The 22,570-nt window shown below is 42.1% G+C and overlaps 1 protein-coding gene across 1 annotated transcript; it reads right to left on the reverse strand.

Annotated features, from left to right (window-relative positions):
* Nucleotides 1–2,343: 2,343 nt before the first annotated feature.
* On the reverse strand, nt 2,344–12,081 carry fam89a (family with sequence similarity 89 member A). Its single transcript, XM_080191910.1, has 2 exons — nt 11,681–12,081; nt 2,344–5,039 (listed from the first exon to the last, which is right to left on the reverse strand). Exons 1-2 carry the CDS (start codon nt 11,939–11,941, stop codon nt 4,755–4,757), a joined length of 546 nt encoding a protein of 181 aa, XP_080048036.1. The 5' UTR covers nt 11,942–12,081; the 3' UTR covers nt 2,344–4,754.
* Between the last annotated feature and the right edge of the window lie 10,489 nt (nt 12,082–22,570).

Below are 22,570 nucleotides of genomic sequence, written 5' to 3' on the forward strand. Positions count from 1 at the left end.
CGAGTCCCTGGTGCTGTCTGTGGGATAAGCACAGACAGCTAAAAAGTTCAGCCTCTCCTCACTAACTAAAATTTCAGAGCTGAATTTCACAGATCGCTACCCTTTCCCACCCACACCAGATTTAAAACTCTTGACTTGCGAAGTTTGCCAGAACCGTATTAATGCACCCAACAGGAGCACACCATAACGTCAAAAACATACTGACCACCCACAGAAAACAACTTGCCACAATTAAGCTTTTTAACTCTGGATATTTTGATCTATTATGCTCTACCTCTGTTACTAAAAACTACAAAAAAAACTTCCCTCTCCATCATTTTTTCCTCGATAAAGGATGAGCCCGGGATTAAGCCAGATTTATTTTGTTTAATGTGATGGGGTTTTCAGCTTCAATCTCTGATTCCGGCTCTTGAGATAATCTGTCAATTTATCAGTTTAGATCAAGGAAGACAGCAGGGATTTAAGCAAACAGGAAATTGAAATTCAGCATTTATAAAATAAATACACCAGCAACTCCCAACTATATACCGTGAGTTGATCCTAATTTTGCAAGTTTGTTGGGTACATATTGGTGAGTTACAATGATTTTCATCCTACAATTCTTGGCCTGCTGCACGAGTGCTCAATTCATCAAACGCTTTGCTTCTCTGTAGAGGAGTTTTGAATTTGGATGTAAAGAAAACCACCTCAAAAGGTTACTCATGACAAAAGTTGGGAGTAGCAAGGAGGGTTTAAAAAGTCAAGACAACAAATTAGCAGAATGTGTAGAGATAAACACAAGAATGACGAAATGGAAGCCATTCAGCCCCTTGAGCCTACTCTAACATATGAAAAGAACATGGCTGATCCAATTGTGGTCTAACTCCGCTTTCAATCTAACTCAGCCTTGAATATATTAAGTAAGCCTGCTTCACAGTTCTCTGGGAGACAGAATGTCACAGATTAACAGCCTTTTGGGAGAAAAACTCCTCCTCTCTATCATAAATGAGACACCCTAGTTCTGGGCTCCCCACAAAGGGAAACATCCCTTCAGCTTCCACTTGCTAAGTTCCCACAGAACCTTACTTGTTTCACTTAGATTCACCTCTTGGTGAATCTAAGCCTTTTGGCTCATCTTTTTCCTTCATCCCAGTAATCAGTCAAGTGAATCTTCACTGAGCTGCTTCTAATGCAATTATATCTTCAAGACCAAACTGTACACAAATACACCAGATGTTGTCTCATCAAAATCTTGTAGCAATACTTCCCTACTTTTATACTCCAGCTTCTGCTGCCTGCAATAAATCAACAATTTTCCATTTGTCTTACTTACTTGCTTTACCTGCATGCTGGCTTTGTAATTCAGGTCCCTTTGTACCTATGTCTTCTGCAGTCTCTCTTCCATTTAAATAACGTACTGCTTTTCTATTCTTTCTGTCAAGTGGACAATTTTATATTTTCTCATATTTACTCCATATGCCAAATGTTTGTCCACTCAACCTAAATTACCTTCAATTTAAGACAGAAAGGGCAAGAGATGCTTTGGAAGGAGTCAGAGGATAGAGAAGATAATACTCCACAGAAAGACCCTGATTGTGCAGCTAAACAAGGGATCTAGATATTCAAATACAACTCCTTGAAAGTGTATAGATAAAATCATGAAAAATGCCAACAGAATTTGGGGATTTTAGATAAAGTGGGCAAAGAAATTAGTGATGATAAAATTATACAAAAATGGTTAAACCACTCTTTATAGTTTTAAGCATCCTGTTATAGAATGCAGGAACTCAACATTCAAGCAGACCATTCATGGCCAAGGACTCTACAATGGGCTCTGGGCTACTGTTACAAAATGTGCTCAGTTTGATCTATCGAACTATAAACAATGAAATATGTGACTTGCACTGAATTAGGGAATGTTTATTATTGTCACAAGTAGGCTTGCATCAACACTGCAATGAAGTTACTGTGAATATCCCCTACTCGCCACACTGATGCCTGTTCGGGGTACACTAGGGAGAATTTAGCACGGCCAATGCGCCTAACCAGCACGTCCTTCAGACTGTGGGAGGAAACTGGAGCATCCAGAGGAAATCCACAGGGAGAACATGCAAACTCCACAGACAGTGATCAAAGCAGGAAATGAACCTGGGTCCCTCTTCTTGTGAGGCAGCAGTACTAACCACTGTGCTGCCCTAAGATCTTGGGCCTTCTGACACAAGCAAGAGCTTGCAACTGTGGAAGATATGGAGGTATATACTGATTCTGCAGGACCAAAATACACCCTTCAAATTGTCCAAGCAGACCAAGGAATGCACACGCACACAGAATTACACCTAAAAAGCACTGGAGTCCAAGAACAAATGACCTGTTAACAGTTATTTAGTTTTATTATCCTTTAGGAAAACATGCCTTTTTCAATAGTGTTGTGCATTTGGTCATTGCACACAAGAAAATAAAGATTTCTTTAAAAAAAATTCACTGCAAAACTTAAAAAAAATGAAATGCATTTAAAAGTTTGTGTACAGAACTTCAGGCTGGGCATCCAAAAGTATTTTGTTTCTTCACTAACAGATGTAATGATATAAAGTTCTTCTCAGGTATGTTTGAACCATTACAAAGTGAGGCACCTTACAATGCATGCAGACTGTGTCTCTCAAATAATCTATAACAGCAGCAAGAGAAACTACTGTTTTAAGAACTAACATTTGGAAATGCAGGTGCAAAGGACAAAAAAATGTTTTATATTAAAAGTTTTATACTAAATGTCTCAGCTGCTTTCTCTGGGTACATATTTCTGTAATAGCAAATTGGAAGACTTATTGATTTTGCAGTCTTTTGATTACACTATAAATTATACATGTTAGCCAAAATTTTAAAACGATGCCACAAAGTATCTAAATCAACTGGTTGGTTGGGCAGGAAGCTAGACTAGACAGTGTACAAGTGTTAATATCCTTTTAACACATTCTAATGGTCAGTCCTGTGATAAAATGATGTTATATTTCCCTGCAATGCTCCAGAATCCCAGTTATTCCCACTGAGATGGTGCACTGATATTCAGTCTTAACATCTGATTCAGGACAACCATAGAGCTTGAAATGTAGGTGCAAAACCAGGAAAAAGGCTTGTGCAAAAGATCTCAAATTGTACATCTATCTTCTTATAAAAGTGACCAAAATATTTAAATACAAGTGTTTAATTAGAATTCTGCACCAAACTTTTATAAATTAGAAATAATGTTCAAAAATACAGCTGTATTGACAGTTCAAGGTACCGAACCTCATACAAAAATCAGTCATTACAAAGATTAATAAAACATGGAAGAAATAAACCAAATGCATTCTCATTATAGAGTTCTGTACAGTTAAGAAATTGCACTTTTATTTTGAAAGTGCTAGCTGCATATTTATCTTCCATGTACAGTATAATAAAACTAATTTAATTCAGAGATTATAAAAGCTATTGATCTCCCCAGTGAAGCTTATACTTTTGTTGGGTTTTCATTGTGGATAATTTTACCTTTTTAACCACAAACCTCAACAAGAAGTTTATAAAAAAAAATAAATAAATAAAGTTCATAATAAATGCTACATATGACTGGGGAGATTAGTTCCTGCCAACAATTCAAGTAGAGTGCTACATTTAGGTGATAGGATTTGGTTCTTTCCCATTTAACACGAGGCTCAAACTTAATGCAGATTGTTCTGCAGTAAAATATTGCTGTTAAGTTAATAAATGCAAATCGCACTCCTTTAGTCATCACAATTATGTGTTGGTAGAAGAGTCACGTTTTAAATCAATTAGATTTTGGTAGTACTGAAACTGTTCTTAACTATACTTACCAATTCTCAGGAATATTTCTCCAAGAGATTCATAACTCCCAGACCATCATCTAGTCTGCATATCACTTGCATTCGATCAGGTAATGAAAAATCAACTGTACTGGATTAGTGTGGAGGCCAGATCTGTCAGTCATCAATATGAATATCTTAATTTAATAACAAAGAAATTTTTACTGCAAGTCATTTGACCAGCTAAATACACTACATATTGACAACAACTTAACCATTATCAGTTTACTGGGATCCAGATTGTTGGACAGCTCTTTGAACAGGTAGCAAGAGTGTCTGGCATGCAGATTGGCATCAAACTCTTAGCCAATAGCATTAATAGTCAGCACAAAGTATTAATAGTTGGCTGGGACTGGTCTTTCATTCTAGCGTAACATGATTATTAAGGATCAGTCCTATGTCACTGTGATATTGCTCATCCCACAAAAGGGATTATTAGGGCAAAAAAGTGGTTGCTTTCAGTTTACCGAAGGCAGTTTTATAAAATTACTTTATAATTTCTCAGCCCTTAATGAAGTAATCACAGTGTTTTGCTTGATGACCAGATCTGCCACTGTCTCTTTAATTGCCCATTGTGGCCCAACAAACACTAGTTTCAGCATCTAGAAACATTGGGCATGTGCAATCCCACAGGAATTTTAAATACCTCTTGCGATCTGCAAAAAAAAAGCCTGTCTCAAAAAAACTGACTTTTTCTAAAAAGCATTTTTAAATACCAAACTGCCAAAAGATTCAATGTATGGTGTTTAAAAAACCATAAATTAGCTTAATTAAATCTGGTTACTAAAAGATTATTGTCCCTCTTTCCATCCACCCACCATCTTTCAACCCAAACAATGCTGACCCTCACTGGAATCAGTTTTAAAATCTACAACAGCACAATGTCAGAAACAGTGTAAAGGTCAAAGCTGTATATAGTTACTATATAGTGATATGAAAAGAATCCTGCATCCACTGGTCTCGGGAATTGAGAGTTTTAGGCACTGCAAGATTTGTTTCCAATTTGTCAACCTTCCCATTTTCGACAGTGCTCTGCTCCTGGAAATACTCCTCTTCTTCATCAAAGTATCCATTTTCCAATCCATAAGAGCAATCAGAATTAGCTGCAGCTGACAAATCCTGGCATGTTCCTTTATATTCCTGAATGGATTCATAGAGAGACCACAGCTGACACAGCAATGACATATCCAACTGGCGCAGACCAACCTGTTTTTTTTTAAGGGAATAAGAGGCAAACTTTTAAATCAGCGACACAGCAACTTGGTGCACCACAACCACTAAAATTCCAAACTAGCTGAAATTAAAATTTTCAGTAGATGCATGAATGGATCACAAAATCCCCACAGTGCAGAAAGAGGCCATTCAGCCCTGCACTGAACAATCCCACCCAGACCCTGTCCCCATAACCCACGTTTACCCTGCTAATCTCCCTGACACGAAGGGGCAATGTAGCACGGCCACTTCACCTAACCTGCACATCTTAGACCGTGTGAGGAAACCAGAGCACCTGGAGGAAACCTATGCAGACGTTGGAGGAAATTCCACAGACAGTAACCCGAAGCTGAGAATCAAACCTGGGTCCTTGGTGATGTGAGGCAGCAATGTCCACAATAAATTTATATCCATCGAGATAGAATTTCAATTTTAATTTGAAGCTAAATTTTGAGGGGTGCACGCTTTGGCAGAAAACTATATCATGGCATAGTTGGGGCAGATCCAGGCAATTGTTCAAGAAACAACATTACCAACCCTAATTGATCACTTTTCTAAATGACTGGGGCTAAAACTTACTGGTCATTCCAATACACTCCTACAAGTCTGAAAGGCTTGCAAAAGGCAGCCAAGAATAAGACTGAATCCCTGGCTTTTCCATCAGTTTTTGAAGATCTTTCTTTGGGATTGGAATTCTATCTACTCCCAATATCTTCCCCCTTCCCATCCCAAATCAAAGGGAAAATAAAAACAAAAATGCTGGATAATATCAGCAGATCTGACAGCATCTGTGGAGAGAGAATAGAACCAAAACACTGTCTGGACGATCCTTTCTCAGAGCTCTGACAAAGGCTCATTCTCACTAAAAACATTGGCTCTATTCTCTCTTACATATGCTGTCAGACCTGCTGAGATTTTCCAGCATTTTCTGTTTTTGTTTCAGATTCCAGCACCCACAATATTTTGCTTTTATCACCGGGAAAATAGCTGGACAAGAGAAATTTTCTGGATTCAGTCTGGGGATCTGCATGTCAATATCACTCATTTTTCAACATGCTTATTCTCCTCCATGTTTGATTCCATGGTCATTCATTTAAAATAGGTATACCAGCCTGCTGGTTAATAATGCATGTGGGACCCAACTGAGAAATAGCACCATGGTTTGTGCCATCACTAAAATTGCCTATTTGCATCTCTGTAACACCTGACAAGAGCAAGTCTTCTGCTGAAACACTCATTCATGACTTGTTACGTCTGGATTTGACTTTTCCAATGCACTTCTGGCTGGTTTCCCAAGTTCTAACTCCAGAAATTTGAGGTCATCCAAAACTCAACTACTACTTCTTAATTTGCAGCAAGTCCCATTCATCTATCACCCATGTCCACTGACATACACCAACTCCCAGTCAAGCAACAGATTGACTTTAAAATCATCCTTCCATGATTTTATAGCTCCCCAGCTCTGCAATAGCTTTGGCTGGTCCAAGTTAATGGAGCAGAAAAGGTAAACAAAACAGCAAATCAGTATGGGAGGAATTTTTAAATGCAAAATGGTGAGGGCACTAAAAGTTTTACTCTTGGATGGTATAAATTTTAGTTTTCTGTGGATAAAGTAAAATTAAAACTTATGGGAAACTTAGAAAAATAGGGCCAGCAATACAAATAAAATTATGAGCAACACAGAAAATCTACTGGGGGAGTTAAAGAGATTAGAAGTGCTAAAAGGGAACATCCTCTGGAATAAATCTTTGTACTCTGGCCATCTCACAATTAAAATTCCTCTCATATTGATTTGCTGTTTTTAACTTTTCTGCTCAATTAATCTGGACTAGGTAAAGCTATAAGCAGTAGAGAATATTAAAGGAAATAATAATAGTCTCAATACAAGTAAATATTGTTCAGGATATTTTAGGGCCACTGAAGAATTAAGGAATGGAGCATTAAATACCCAGCATCAGATTTTATTCAACGGTACAAGTTAGAACATGGGTCTACCAGAGGAGGATATGTAACAATCGGTGCAGGAAATTGTAGGAAGTGTTGATTCTAAAAATAAGTTAGTAGAACACAAGATGGACGAATCATTAGGCTCTGACAACATGCACTCTGGGCTGATGAGAGAAATCAGTTGAAAAGGAGATAGAGGCTCTGATCATAATTTATTAATCTTTCTTGCAAATGCAAATTGCAAGAACTCTGAAGTGTAGCTAATAAGGGAAGAAAAGGTTACAAACTTTATGCATTCTCAGACAGTACTGGTCATTCCAATATGTACAAGGTGGACTAATCCTGGGATTTAACATTAATACCCACTGGTGATCTGAATTGGATATTCATGTCTTTCACACACCTCCATTTGTCTTATCAATTATTTCCCAAGCTGGCAGAAGAAACATCAAAATGAACTTAGAATCAAAATGGAACTGCTTTATTTCAAAGCGTGAACAGGCCGAACACTAATAAAATTACAATGAATACAGCTTTATGTAATAATCACACCCTCTGCTACTAAAGAGTGTTTATTAATACCCGTTAACAAGCCTCTCTAAAAGTGGCATAGCTATCATATATAACACAAGTCAGACAATAATGTCAGGGGAAACTGTTTTAACCAGGGTAGATCTCAAGATCAGCTACCCAGAAATTTTACCTTTCTCCACTTTTAGGGAGATATTTAAAGAACCGGACTTGTTATATTTATAAGTGCCACCATCTCACATCAAGTAGTGGAAAACTTGGATATTTCATTTAGTTACAATTTGGACTAAGGAAAACAACTGAAGGATTCTGCAGACAAGATCAGCAACCCAATCCCCAGGAAGACTGCAATCAGTAGGAATTAGGTTGCTAAGCTGCAAAGAAGAGCCTAGTTCCTATTACATGAAGTGTCTGTCGAGAACAAGTAGTCAAGATGAATATGTTTTGTCTTTAACTCTTTCGTAGGCTGTTTCTTGAAAATTTAGAAGGCTCCATCAAACTGGTTTGATAATTCAGTGTAGTATGGGCATCTAACATGAATCAAAATAAAATTTAACAAGGCACTTCACAAACAGGTACATAGAAACTGATGGCAAAACAAGAAAGGAGAACACAGTCCAAAAATTTGGTGTGGAGATGCCGGCATTGGACTGGGGTAGACAGTGAGTCGTCGCACAACACCAAAAAGGTTAAAGTACAACAAGTTTATTGAGTAGCATGAGGTTTTGGAGAGCTGCTCCTTCATCGGATGAGTAAAGAGTTGTGTTCAAAGTTTGGATAAGGAGAATTTTTAAAACTGGACAGATTAAGAGCTCCAGATAGTGGCACTGAAGCAACTCAAGGTTGTGCCAGGAAATGGAAAATGAGTCAAGGTATAGAAGATTAAAGGAATGGACCATTCAGGAAGGGATGCAAAGCTGGAGCAGATTGCAGAGGAAAGATGTAAAAGGGCCATGGAAGGACACGTAAAGAACTTTCTTTATTGTATCCTCTGAAGTAAGATGGACGCATAGTGGAAATCCTAAACATAAATACAAATGTGGGGGCAACAATGCAACAATTCTCTGGATAAACAGGTTGTTGTTTGTTAAAAGAATACTATTCCATTTTATTGTACACATTAGGTCACACTTTGGCTTACAGCCTAAGGGAACTGACTTTTCACTGTTTATGAGAAATGCATCTGGTGAAAAGCCCGAGAGGCACCAGGGGACTGGCAGTCCATCTTTGTTTCTGTGGCAGAGAGAGTTGACAAAATATAAAACAATATCTCATTGGGGAAGGTGGGTGGGGAAGAAGCAAAAACAAAGGACAATCTGAGAATACATCTGCAGGTTCAAACAACTTGGCATTAGTCAATGCCAACAGGACACTTTTACACCTTTCCCAAAGTGACAACAATGGTTGAAATTTACCCCATCAGAAATCCTATGAACAGATGAAAATCTTTAAAGATTACATGGTAAGAATTAGGTTAAGTGTTAGGCAATTATTTTCTCAGCAGAATGCAGGCAATTCTTTTCACAGCAGACCTATGGAACCAATGCTTTGCATGGCTGATTTACTGTCTGCTTTCGATAAGGAGCTGGACCAGCGATCACATTGTACAAGCGACAGTTGTGATGAAGATCAACATGAGATGATAGCTCTTTCTCTCTCCACAGGTTTTGCCTGACTGCGGAGTACTTCTAACATTGCATTTTTGTTTCAGATCCCAGATCTGTTGTACATTTCCCTTATACATGATATATGCCCCAAACAAAGTGTCATGGTCAATGCAATAGAGGATTTCGGTTGCCCAGAGGGATAGATGTACATATCAGAATTTCTTATTTTGCTAAAAGGCCTTAAATCTAGTATTTTGCCTCTTCCATTAAATTATGTGACTGGCACCTGAAGGTAATGAAAGGGGAATCACAACCATATCTGACAGGCTAAATGGATCTGATTTTATCTCTGTGCAAATATTTTGTACATCCTTAGATAATGGAAATTTCCTTCACCATCTAAGCTTTCAAATGCAACTAACAACTCAGCTTAAGTAACAACTGTTTCAATTTGGAACACGGGGGCGGGGGGTTCAGTTGAATCCCTGCCCCACACTAACATATTAGCAATCCCAGGCAAGATTAGCTAGTAACCAGCACCTCTCCCCAGTGTCTGTCAGGGCATTCAGACATTATGCTCACTCCCAGTGCAACAGACTATCACAATAATGTGCTCTACCCCATGTCTGACAGTGCACTGTGCCTCTCCTCATTATCTGAAAGTGCACACAAATATTGCACCCCTACCCCAACTGTACATCAATATAGTGCCTGCTTCCCCAGCCCAAGTACTTCTGAGTACTACCCCAATATGGTGCCAGTGTACCCCAATATGTACTCCTATACTGCACCGCTACCCAGCCTGACAGTCTACCCCATTAGTGTCCACGCCACAGCCTGTGTACCCCAATAGTGCCCCTCCCCAGCTTGTGTACCCCAATATAGTGCTCCTCCCCAGCCCGTGTACCCCATTATAAGAACATAAGAAATAGGAGCAGGAGTAGGCCATCTAGCCCTTCGAGCCTGCCCCGCCATTCAATAAGATCATGGCTGATCTGTCACTGCTCAGTTCCACTTTCCCGCCCTCTCCCCATAACCCTTAATCCCCTCGCTTATCAAAAACCCATCAACCCGCGTCTTAAAAATATTTAGCGAGGCAGCCTCCACCACTTCAACGGGCAGAGAATTCCAGAGATTCACCACCCTTTGAGTGAAGAAGTTCCTCCTCAACTGCGTTCTAAACCGCCCCCCTTTATCTTGAGGCTGTGCCCCCTAGTCCTACTGTCTTTTTTCAGCGGGAAGAGTCTCTCCACCTCTATCCTATCCATCCCATTCATCATCTTATACGTCTCAATGAGATCTCCCCTCATTCTTCTAAACTCCGAGTACAAGCCCATTTTATTCAGCCTCTCCTCATAGCTCAACCCCCTCAACTCCGGTATCAGCCTAGTAAACCTCCTCTGCACTCCCTCCAAGGCCAAAATATCTTTGCGCAGGTGCGGCGCCCAAAACTGCACACAGTACTCCAGCTGCAGCCTCACCAATGCCCTATACAGCTGCAGCAAGACCTCCCTACTTTTATATTCAATCCCCCTCGCTACAAAGGCCAGCATCCCATTTGCCTTCCTGACCACCTGCTGCACCTGCAAGCTGGGTTTTTGCGACTCATGCACAAGGACCCCAAGGTCCCTCTGCACCATCGCCTGCTGCAGTTTTTCGCCCCGCAAGTAATAGTCCTTCCTACCATTCTTCCTACCAAAGTGGACCACCTCACACTTGCCAACATTAAATTCCATTTGCCATTTCCTGGCCCATTCGCCCAGCCTATCTAGATCCTTCTGCAGACTCTCCACACCCTCCGCACAATTTGCCGTTCCCCCAATCTTGGTATCATCAGCAAATTTCGACACCCTACACTCGGTTCCCTCCTCCAGATCATCTACATAAATGGTAAAAAGCTGAGGCCCCAGCACCGACCCCTGGGGCACTCCACTAGTCACCATCCGCCAATCCGAATAGCACCCATTGAGCCTCACTCTCTGCCTCCTGTTTGACAACCAATCCTCTATCCACACTAACACCCTACCCCCAACGCCATGTCCTTCGACCTTCTGCAATAACCTCTTGTGAGGTACTTTGTCAAACGCCTTCTGAAAATCTAGAAAGACCACATCCACCAGCTCTCCTCTATCCACCGTCCTAGACACATCCTCATAGAACTCCAGTAAATTTGTCAGACACGACTTCCCTTTAATGAAACCGTGCTGCGTCTGCTCTATCAAGCAATTCCCTTCAAGGTGCCTCGCAATTTCCTCCTTAATGACAGATTCTAACATTTTACCTACCACAGACGTTAAACTAACCGGCCTATAATTCCCCGCCTTTTGCCTGCCACCCTTCTTAAACAACGGCGTAACATTAGCCGTTTTCCAATCATCCGGCACTTCCCCGGAATCCACCGACGTCTGGAAAATGTCCCCCAGCCCGCGTACCCCATTACAGTGGCCCCAAGCCTGTGTACCCCATTATAGCGTCCCTCAGCTTGTGTACCCAAATACAATGCCCCTCCCCACTCTGAGTGTACCCAAGATTTCCCCCCACTTCTCTCACCATCTCTTTCCGGAGCAGGGCCAATGCAGCGTCCAGGTTAGCGGGTTTGCTGGGGCGGTTACTGTGGCGGCTGCTGGCGGTGCGGGCCCGGCTCAGGTCCTCCTGGATCATGCAGCGCTTGGCGTACACCCGCTCCATGTCGCGCCACGAGCCGCCGCTCGAGTTCAGCAGCCCGCTCAGGCTCTTGGGCAGCGGCGGCAGGCCCTCCAGGCACGTCGTGTTGGGCACCGAGCCGCCGCCGTTCACCAGCTTCCCCGCCATGTCAGCTGCTCGCCCAGACGGCTCTGAGTGGGAGAAGGGAGTAGGGGGATGGGTAGGGAGGGTCTAAATCTGACTGGGCGGCACTCACATTGCGCGGCCCTGAGCAACAGCCGTTAACAGGCACCCTTAGACACTGCGCACGCGCGGCTCTGAGCGGCAGCCGTTAACTCGCTCCCTCAGAAACTGCGCACGCGCGGCCCTGAGCAACAGCTGTTGATCCGCACCCTCATACGCTGCGCACGCGCGGCCCTGAGCAGCAGCCGTTAACTCGCACCCTCAGACACGTGCGGCCCTGAGCAGCAACCCTTTAGCCACACCCAGCCGCCTTGCGCAGTTAACCGCCTCCCCTTCCAAACGTCACGTGGGCCACCGCAGCGAAAATCCCGCCATCTCCCTGTCCTGATCCCGCCTCCAGTCGGTCCGGACCGCTATTCCGATTGGTCCGAGTGCCTGCCAATGGAGCCGGCGCCGTCAAATGGCCGGCGCATACTGTTTTGGGGCGGGATTTTCGTGCCATTGCGGGGTGGGTGGTGGCGGCTCTGGCGCTGGAGAAAAGGTCGCTTCAATATCTTTGTAAAGATTCAGTGTACTCTTACTGAACTCAGATCTCAACTGTGCCCTTAACATAACTTCTAACGGTGGCTGACCAACTGTGCTTTTTAAAAAACATTATTTTAATTTTGATTTATTGCCATAAGTATTAATATACAGTCAAAAGTATTGTTCCTTATGTGCTATGCAGACAAAGCATACCAACCATGTCCTCTTAGGTGAGCACAAATGATCCAATGCCACCATTCCTGAGGAAAATTTATCCCTCAACCAACAATTCTAGAAGAGATCATCTGGTTATTATCACATTTTTGCAGAAATTTGCTATGCAGACTTTGGATGCCAATTTGCCTACGTGACCACATCTAAAGCCCTTTTATTGTACGTAAAGTGCCTTGGGATATCCTAATGTCAAGGCACTATATAAATGCAAGTTTTTGTTACATCCCACCCCTCCTAGGTCTATGTTGTTCCATTCACACAACACAGTTTAATATTCAGCATGGATAGCCCGGGAAATTACCGACCGGTGAGTCTGACCTCAGTGGTTGGTAAGCTGATGGAGAGGCTTCTGAGGGACAAGATTTACGAACATTTGGAGAGGTTTGACATGATCAGGAATAGTCAGCATGGATTTGTCAAGGGCAGGTCGTGCCTTACAAGCCTAGTTGAGTTCTTCGATAATGTGACTGAACACATTGACGAAGGAAGTGCCGTGGACGTAGTGTACATGGACTTCAGCAAGGCGTTTGATAAGGTCCCCCATGCAAGACTTCTTGAGAAGGTGAGAGGGCATGGGATCCAAGGGCCTTTGGCCTTGTGGATCCAGAATTGGCTTGCCTGCAGAAGGCAGAGAGTGGTTGTGGATGGGGCTTTTTCTGAATGGAGGTCAGTCACCAGCGGAGTGCCTCAAGGATCTGTTCTGGGACCCTTGTTGTTTGTCATTTTCATAAATGACCTGGATGAGGAAGTGGAGGGATGGGTAAGTAAGTTCGCTGATGACACGAAGGTCGGTGGTGTTGTGGATGATCTGGAAGGATGGCAAAAGTTGCAGCAGGACATAGATAGGATGCAGGACTGGGCGGAGAAGTGGCAGATGGACTTCAACGCGGATAAATGTGTTGTCGTCCATTTTGGCAGAACCAACGGGATGAACGAGTACACTATTAAGGGCAGAAGTCTGAGTAGTGTTGAGGAGCAAAAGGATCTTGGGGTCCGGGTCCACAGGACTCTTAAATCGGCCTCGCAGGTGGAGGAGGTGGTCAAGAAGGCGTATGGTGTACTGGCCTTCATTAATCGAGGGATTGAGTTTAGGAGTCGGGAGGTAATGCTGGAACTTTATAAGACCCTTGTCAGGCCTCATTTGGAGTATTGTGCGCAGTTCTGGTCGCCTCACTATAGGAAAGATGTAGAAGCTATTGAAAGGGTGCAGAGGAGATTTACAAGGATGTTGCCTGGACTGGGAGGCATGCCTTATGAAGTTAGGTTGAGGGAGCTGGGACTCTTTTCCCTGGAGAGACGAAGGTTGAGAGGCGACCTGATAGAAGTTTACAAAATGTTGAGAGGAATAGATAGGGTGGACTCTCAGAGGCTATTTCCCCGGTTTGAAATGGTCGCTACGAGAGGACACAGATTTAAGGTGCGGGGAGGGAGGTTCAGAAGTGATGTTAGGGGTAAGTTTTTCACTCAGAGGGTGGTGAGTGAATGGAATCGGCTGCCGTCAGTGGTGGTGGAGGCGAACTCGCTGGGGTCTTTTAAAAGACTTCTGGATGAGTATATGGGGTTTAATGAGATTGAGGGTTATAGATAGGTCTGTAGGTTGGTAGGTGATGTGGTCGGCGCAACTTGTGGGCCGAAGGGCCTGTTTGTGCTGTAGTGTTCTATGTTCTATGTTCTATGTTCTATGTTCTATGTCTGCTAAGACTCCCCAATTTTTACAGATGCACCATCCTTTCCAGATATATCACAGCGTGGTATGATTCCTGTTCTGACCAAAACCACAAGAAATTACAAAGGGTTGTGAACATAGCCCCAGTCCATCATGCAAACCAGCGTCCCATCCACTGACTCAGTCTACACTTGCCACTGACTCAGAAAAGCAGCCAGCATAATCAAGGACTCCACTTACCCCAGACATACTCTCTTCCATCTTCTTCCATTGGGAAAAGATACGAAAGTCTGAGATCATGTACCAACCAACTCAAGAACAACTTCTTCCCTGGTGTCACCAGACTTTACATCAGACCTTTTGATGGTATCAGGCAGGAACTTTCAAAAGTTAATTGGGGGAGTCTGTGGAAAGGCAAAGGGATATCTGGTAAGTGGCACGCTTTCAAAAGTGTGTTAACCAGTGTTCAAGGTAAACACATTCCTCTTAGAGTGAAGGGCAAGGCTGGCAGAAGTAGGGAACCCTGTATGACTTGGGATATTGAGGCCCTGGTCAAGAAGAAGAAAGAGGCACATGACATGCATAGGCAGCTGAGATCAACTGAATCCCTTGAAGAGTATAGAAGGAGTAGGAGTAGAGTTAAGAGAGAAATCAGGAGGGCAAAAAGAGGACATGAGATTGTTTTGGCAGAAAAGCAGAGAATCCAAAGAGCTTCTACAAATACATAAAGGGCAAAAGAGTAACAAGGGAGAGAGCAGAGCCTCTTAAGGATCAACAAGGTCATCTGTGTGTGGATCCATAAGAGATGCGCAAGATCCTAAATGAATATTTCTCATCAGTATTTACTATTGAGAAAAGCTTGGATATTAGGGAACTTGGGGAAATAAATAGTGATGTCTTGAGGAGTGTACACATTACAGAGAAAAAGGTGCTGGAAGTCTTAAAGCACATCAAAGTAGATAAAACCCCAGGACCTGATGAAGTGTATCCCAGGACATTGTGACAGGCTAGGGAGGAAATTGCAGGTCCCCTAGCTGAGATATTTGGATCATCGATAGCCACAGGTGAGGTGCCTGAAGATTGGAGAGTGGCAAATGTTGTGCCTTTGTTTAAAAAGGGCTGAAGGGAAAAGCCTGGGAACTACAGGCCAGTGAGTCTCCCATCTGTGGTGGGAAAGTTGTTGGAAGATATTTTGAGAGACAGGACCTACAGGCATTTTGAGACGCAAGGACTGATTAGGGACAGTCAGCATAGCTTCGTGAGTGGAAAATCACGTCTCTCAAATTTGATTGCGTTTTTTGGTGAGGTAACCAAGAAGATGGATGAGGGCAGTGCAGTTAATGTTGTCTTCATGGATTTTAGCAAGGCCTTTGGCAAGGTACCACATGGTAGGTTGTTGCATAAGGTTAAATCTCACAGAATCTAGGGTGAGGTATCTAAGTGGATACAAAATTGGTTTCTTGACAGAAGCCAGAGGGTAGTTGTAGAGAGTTATTTTTCAAACTGAAGGCCTCTGACCAGCAGTGTGCCTCAGGGATCAGTGCTGAGTCTACTGTTATTTGTCATTTATATTAATGATTTGGATGAGAATATAGGAAGCATGGTTAGTAAGTTTGCAGATGACACCAAGATTGATGGCATAGTGGACAGTGAAAAAAGTTGTCTCCAATTGCAACGGGATCTTGATCAATTGAGCCAGTGGACTGACAAATGGCAGATGGAGTTTAATTTAGACAAATGCGAGGTGATGCATTTTGGCAGACTGAACCAGGGTAGGACTTACTCAGTTAATGGTAGGGCACTAGACACAGTTACAGAACAAAGAGATCTAGGGGTACATGTTCAGAGCTCCTTAAAAATGGAATCACAGGTGGAAAGAGTGGTGAAGAAGACATTCAGCATGCTTGGTTTCATTGGTCAGAATGTTGAATACAGGAGTTGGAATGTCTTGTTGAAGTTGTACAAGACATTGGTAAGGCCGCATTTGGAATACTGTGTATAGTTCTGATCACTCTATTTTAGAAAGGATATTATTAAACTAGAAAGAGTGCAGAACAGATTTACTAGGATGCTATTGGGACTTGATGGCTTGAGTTATAAGGAGAGGCTGGATAGACTGGGACTTTTTTTAATCTAGAGCGTAGGAGGCTAAGGGGTGATCTTATAGAGATCTATGAGGGGCACAGATTAGCTAGATAGTCAATATCTTTTTCCAAAGATAGGGAAGTCTAAAACTAGACGACATAGGTTTAAGGTGAGAGGGGAGAGATACAAAAGTGTCAAGAGGGGCAATTTTTTCACAAGAGGGTGATGAGTGTCTGGAATAAGTTGCCAGAGGTAGTAGTAGAAGCGCGTACAATTTTGTCTTTTAAAGAGCATTTAGATAGTTACTTGCATAAGATGGCTATAGAGGGATATGGACCAAATGCGGGCAATTGGGATTAGCCATGATGTGGAGATGCCTGCATTGGACTGGGGTAAATGTTACTGTATTGGGATTAGCTCAGGGGTTTAAAAAAAAGGGTGGCATGGACAAGTTGGGCCAAAGGGCCTGTTTCCATGCTTATATTAAGTTGATCTTTCTCCACATCCTAGCTATGGCTGTAATACTACATCTCTTCATTCCTTCTCACCTATGTACTCTATGAAAGGTATGCTTTGTTGGTATAGCACACAAGAAACAATGTATACTATTTATATATGTACTGAATATATATGCATATATTATGTATATATAATTTCACTGTATATCAATACATGGGACAATGAATCAAATGTGGATGTCACTGGCTAAGTCAGGATGGTGAATGACTTGTAGGGGAAGTTGCACATGGTGTAGTTGGTTCCTGTGCATCTGCTGCCCTTGTATATCCAAGTGATAGACATTGTGGGTTTGGAAGGTGACGTTAAGGGAGCCTTGGTGTTTTGCTGAGTGCATTTTGTAGATGATACACATGGCTGCTACTGTCCATCTGTGGTGCAGGGAGTGAATGGTGCATGGGTGCCAATCAAGCAGGCTGCTTTGTCCTGGATGGCGTTGAAATTCCTGTGTGCTGTTGGAACTGCACTCATTCAGGCTAATTAAGAGAATTTTGTCACATTCCTTTCAGCCCTTTGAGTCTGCTCCACCATTCACTAAGATCATGACTGATCTGGTTGTGGTCTCAACTCCACTTTGCTGCCAGCCACCATTAGATAAGCCCCTCATCTCAGGAATGAGTCAAATGAGCCTGCTCTGTACTGCTTCAAATGCAATTTTTTTTTGCAAACAAGGAGACAAAAACATTCTAGATGTGGTCTCACCAAGACTCTGTACAACTGCAATATAACTTATTGACTTTTATATTCTATATGTCTTGCAATAAACACCAACATTCCATTTGCCTTCCTAATCACTTGTTGTACCTCCATGCTAAATGTGTGATTCATGTTCAAAGACAGCCACATCCTACTCTGCCACTGAGTTCTGCAATCTGTCTCCATTTAGATAACATATTGCTTTTTTATTCTTCCGGACCAAATTGACAAGTTCACATTTTCCCACATTATATTCCATTTTTCCCCATACACTTAATTCGTTTATATCCCGTTGCAAACTCTCAACCTCCTGTCAACAATTTACTATCTTGGTATCATCCACAAACTAAGCTGCGATACATTTGGTCCCTTCATCTATAACATTGACGCAGATAATAAATAGTTTAGCTCTCAGTACATTTTAAAGCGGGTCAACCCAATAAAGACCCATTTATCTCTATTGTCTGCTGCCTGTTAGCTAACCAACCCTTTATCCATGCTGGTATGTCCCCTTCCCACAAACACACACTTGTGCCTTGTACATGGATGAACAAGTTTGGGGAGTCAGGAGGTGAGTTACCCTGTGCAGAATTCCATGCCTCTGACCTGCTGTTGTAGCCACAGTATTAATTTGGCTGGTCCAGTTCAGTTTCTGGTTAATGGTAACCCCAGGATGTTGATAATGGGGATTCAATAAAGGTAATGACATTGAATGTCAGGGGAGATGATTAGATTTACTCTTGTAGGATATAGTCATTGCCTGGCAATTTTGTAGTGCGAATGTTACTTGCCACTTGGCAGTCCAAGCCTAAATGTTTTCCAGGTTTTGCTGCAAATGGGCATTGACTGCTTCAGTATCTGAGAAATCACAAATGGTGCTGCACATTGTGCAATCATCAACAAACATCCCCATTTCTGACCTTACGATGGAGAGAAAATCATTGATGGGGCAGCTGAAGATGGTTGGGCCTAGGACTCTAACCTGAGGAACCCTTCAGCAATGTCAGCCTAGGATTTGTGTTTAAGCTCTGAAGTGAGACTCAAACTTTTTAATTCAGAGACCAGAGCATTACCAATAGAACCATTACTGACCCAGTGAGTGATATCTTAGAACAAAGAAAGAACAAAGAAAATTACAGCACAGGAACAGGCCCTTTGGCCCTCCAAGCCTGCATGAACCACGCTGCCCAACTGAACTAAAACCTCCTACCCTTCCAGGGACAATATCCTATTCATGTATTTGTCCAGACGCCCCTTAAAAGTCACTACCATATCTGCTTCCATTACCTCCCCTGGCAGCGAGTTCCAGGCACCCTCTGTGTAAAAAATTTGCCTCTTACATCTCCTTTAAACATTGTCCCTTGCACTTTAAACCTATGCCCCCTAGTAATTGACTCTTCCACCCTGGGAAAAGGCTTCTGACTATCCACTCTGTCCATATCCCTCATAATCTTGTAGACTTCTATCAGGTCACTCCCTCAAGCTTCATCGTTCCAGTGAAAACAAACCAAGTTTCTCCAACGTCTTCTCATAGCTGATGCCTTCCATGCCAGGCAACATCCTGGTAGATCTTTCCTGTACCCTCTCCAAAGCCTCCAATTCTTTCTGGTAGTGTGGCGACCAGAATTGAACACTATATTCCAAGTGCGGCCTAACTAAAGTTCTATAAAGCTGCAACATGACTTACCAATTTTTAAACTCAATGCCCCAGCTGATGAAGGCAAGCATGCCATATGCCTTCTTGACTACCTTCTCCACCCACGTTGCCACTTTCAGTGGCTTGTGTACCTGTACATTCAGATCCTTCTGCCTATCAATACTGTTAAGGGTTCTGCCATTTACTGTATATTTCCTATCTGTATTAGACCTTCCAAAATGCATTATCTCACATTTGTCCGGATTAAACTCCATCTGCCATCTCTCTGCCCAAGCCTCCAACCAATCTATATCCTGCTGTATCCTCTTGATAATATAGGCTAGCTGCATTGTCATAATTATCATTGATGATGGAACCCTAGTTTCTATTTTTGTCTGCTCACTTTTAGACTCTTATTTTCCAAGCAATATGTGTCCTAATACATCATTTCACACTTGTCTATATTTAAATTAATTTGCCAATTACTTCCCCTTTCTGCAAGTTTATTAACAGCTTGTATTTTGTTGCATTCTTCTCTTAGCTTTCGGTCTTGAGTATTTTTCACCTATGACCTTTTGCAGTTGAGTTTTGAGCACTGCTATTTAGGTATTGCAGCCTCTATCTCTTCACATAACTCTGAAGTGTCCCTATATATTTATTTTCTTTTGATTTATTATTATCACGTCTATTAGTATATAGAGAAAAGTATTGTTTCTTGCATGCTACACAAAACATACTGTTCATAGAGAAGGAAATGAGAGAATGCAGAATGTAGTGTTATAGTCATTGCTTTAGTATAGAGAAAGATCAACTTAATGTGAGGTAGGTCCACTCAAAAGTATAGTGTCAGCAGGGAAGAATCTGTTCTTGAGTCATTTGGTACGTTAACTCAGACTTTTGTATCTTTATCCAGACAGAAGAAGGTGGAAGAGAATGTGCGGGGTACATAGGGTCCTTAATTATGCTGGCTGCTTTGCTGAGGCAGTAGGAAGTTAGACAGTCAACAGGTGGGAGACTAGTTTGCGTGATGGATTGGGCTACATTCACGGCACTTTGTAGTTTCTTGCGGTCTTGGGGACAACAGGAGCTATACCAAGTTGAGACACAACCAGAAAGAATGCTTACTATGGTGCATCTATAAAAGTTGGTGACAGTCATAGCTGACACGCCAAATTTCCTTAGTCTTCTGAGAAAGTAGAGGTGTTGGTGGGTTTTCTTAATTATAGTGTTGGCATGTGGATACAGGACAGGTTGTTGGTGATGTGTTCATCTAAAAACTTGAAGCTCTTGTTGTAGGTAAAATAATACCTCTGAGACAGTGAGTCAAAATACAGTGGTTTTTATTCCAAAGCTTTGGGGAGAAACTGGCTCCGATTAAGGCTTACCAGACTTCTCATAGAACACAAACACAAGTGGACATTTATACATTATGAGCTCCAGCAGGAATCACGATTCAAAGTTCCAATTCCTGCCAGACCTCTAGTTCTTCCTTCCTGGGTCGTGATGCAGCCCCAGAATTAATCAGGAATTACAGTCCTGCAGACAGGACACAGGAAATCCCTTCTACAACAGTACCGGCATCCTTTCTTTGAAGTTACTTGTACGATCGTGGCTGTCCTAGCAGGACTCTTCCTGTTAAAAGCCGGTATTGTGATCTGCTATCAGCAGCTGTTAAAAGCCGGTATCATAAACTACCATCTGTGTAACGATTCCCACTAATACAAACAGGTAAGATTTGCAAAGTCTAAAAAGTAACAGTCACATTTAACTATCAGCCGTTATAAAAGTTTCACATACTTTAACATGAACAAATAACTTATATTACTGCCAGGAACAGTATAAGCTTAAGGAGATCAGTCATGAGGAAGAGTTATGTTTGTGACATATTCTAGGTAGCAAATCCATTAACCCTTTCGCTTCAGGTACAAAACGCATTCATCCTTTTCCCTACTTCACTCTCGACCATTTCTACTTTGTCCTTGTCTCTGTCCATTTTGGAGACTTGGATCGTTGAACTTCTGAATTGTCTTGTGCTGTTTCTCTGGATCTTTGATTTGTGATATCTGAATTAATATTTTCTTGTTGATGGCCTATTGGTATTATTGCTAGGCTATTAATCCAGAAACTCAGCTAATGTTCTGGGGACCCAGTTCAAATCCCACCACAGCAGATGGTTGAATTTGAATTCAATAAAAAAAATCTGGAAATAAGAATCTACTGATGACCACGAAACCATTGTCGATGGTTTGAAAATCCCATCTGGTTCATTAATGTCCTTCAGGGAAGGAAATCTGCCGTCCTTACCTGGTCTGGCCAACATGTGACTCCAGAGCCACAGCATTGTGGTTGACTCTCAACCAGGGATGGGCAATAAATGCCGGCCAGCTAGCAACACCCATGTCCAATCAATAAAAAAAGTACCCCATTCAACCTGACCTCTGATTTAAAATTTCTATCGTAAATACCCGGAACCTGAGTGCAATACTGAAACCCTCTTTTGTTTAGTAATTGTTCATTTAGGCACAGATACTCCCAACCCCCACCTTCCATTATCTGCAAAGGGATAGGCACATCCTCAGGTGCATTCTGTTTCTCTGATCTATAAGTATTCTTAGGATAGCACCTCGTCACAAGAAGTGACAAGCCTTTTCCGCTCATTTTATAATTAAGTTAATTTTTCCCTGTATGTAAGAGGCTCAGTTCTTGTTTTCAAAACAGAGTTTGATAGATCCTGGATATTAAAGATATTAAGGGATCCAGGGACAGTGCAGGGTAATAATGTTGAGGAATGAAAGGTTATTACAAAACACTTGGGCAATCTCCTCATTATCCTCCAATTGATTATCTCTTTCCCTACAAAATATGTACACCACAGTCTCCCCCTCAGAAAAGGTTCTTGGGTCTTCATACTTAGACTACTTGGTCTGAAATCAAGTTATAATTGCATCACCTATGTCGCAGCGGTATCTTATTAACATTGTACGTGATCATTCCGCTGGCTACAACCGGTGATTCATATATTCATAGCATGACATCGGAACATAGGAAGTACATGCAGTAATAGGCCCCTTGAGCCTGATTCACCATTCAGCTAGATCATGGCTAATTTTCTATCTCAACGTTATTATCCTGCACTGTCCCTGGATCCCTTAATATCTTTAATATCAGAAATCTTTCAAACACTGTTTTGAAAACATTCAATAACTGATCCTTCACAGCACTCTGGGGTAGAGAATTACAAAGATTCACCACTCTC

This window comes from Carcharhinus amblyrhynchos, chromosome 7, assembly GCF_965287045.1.
Source record: "Carcharhinus amblyrhynchos chromosome 7, sCarAmb.v2.hapA, whole genome shotgun sequence".
NCBI classification, from domain to species: Eukaryota; Metazoa; Chordata; class Chondrichthyes; order Carcharhiniformes; family Carcharhinidae; genus Carcharhinus; species Carcharhinus amblyrhynchos.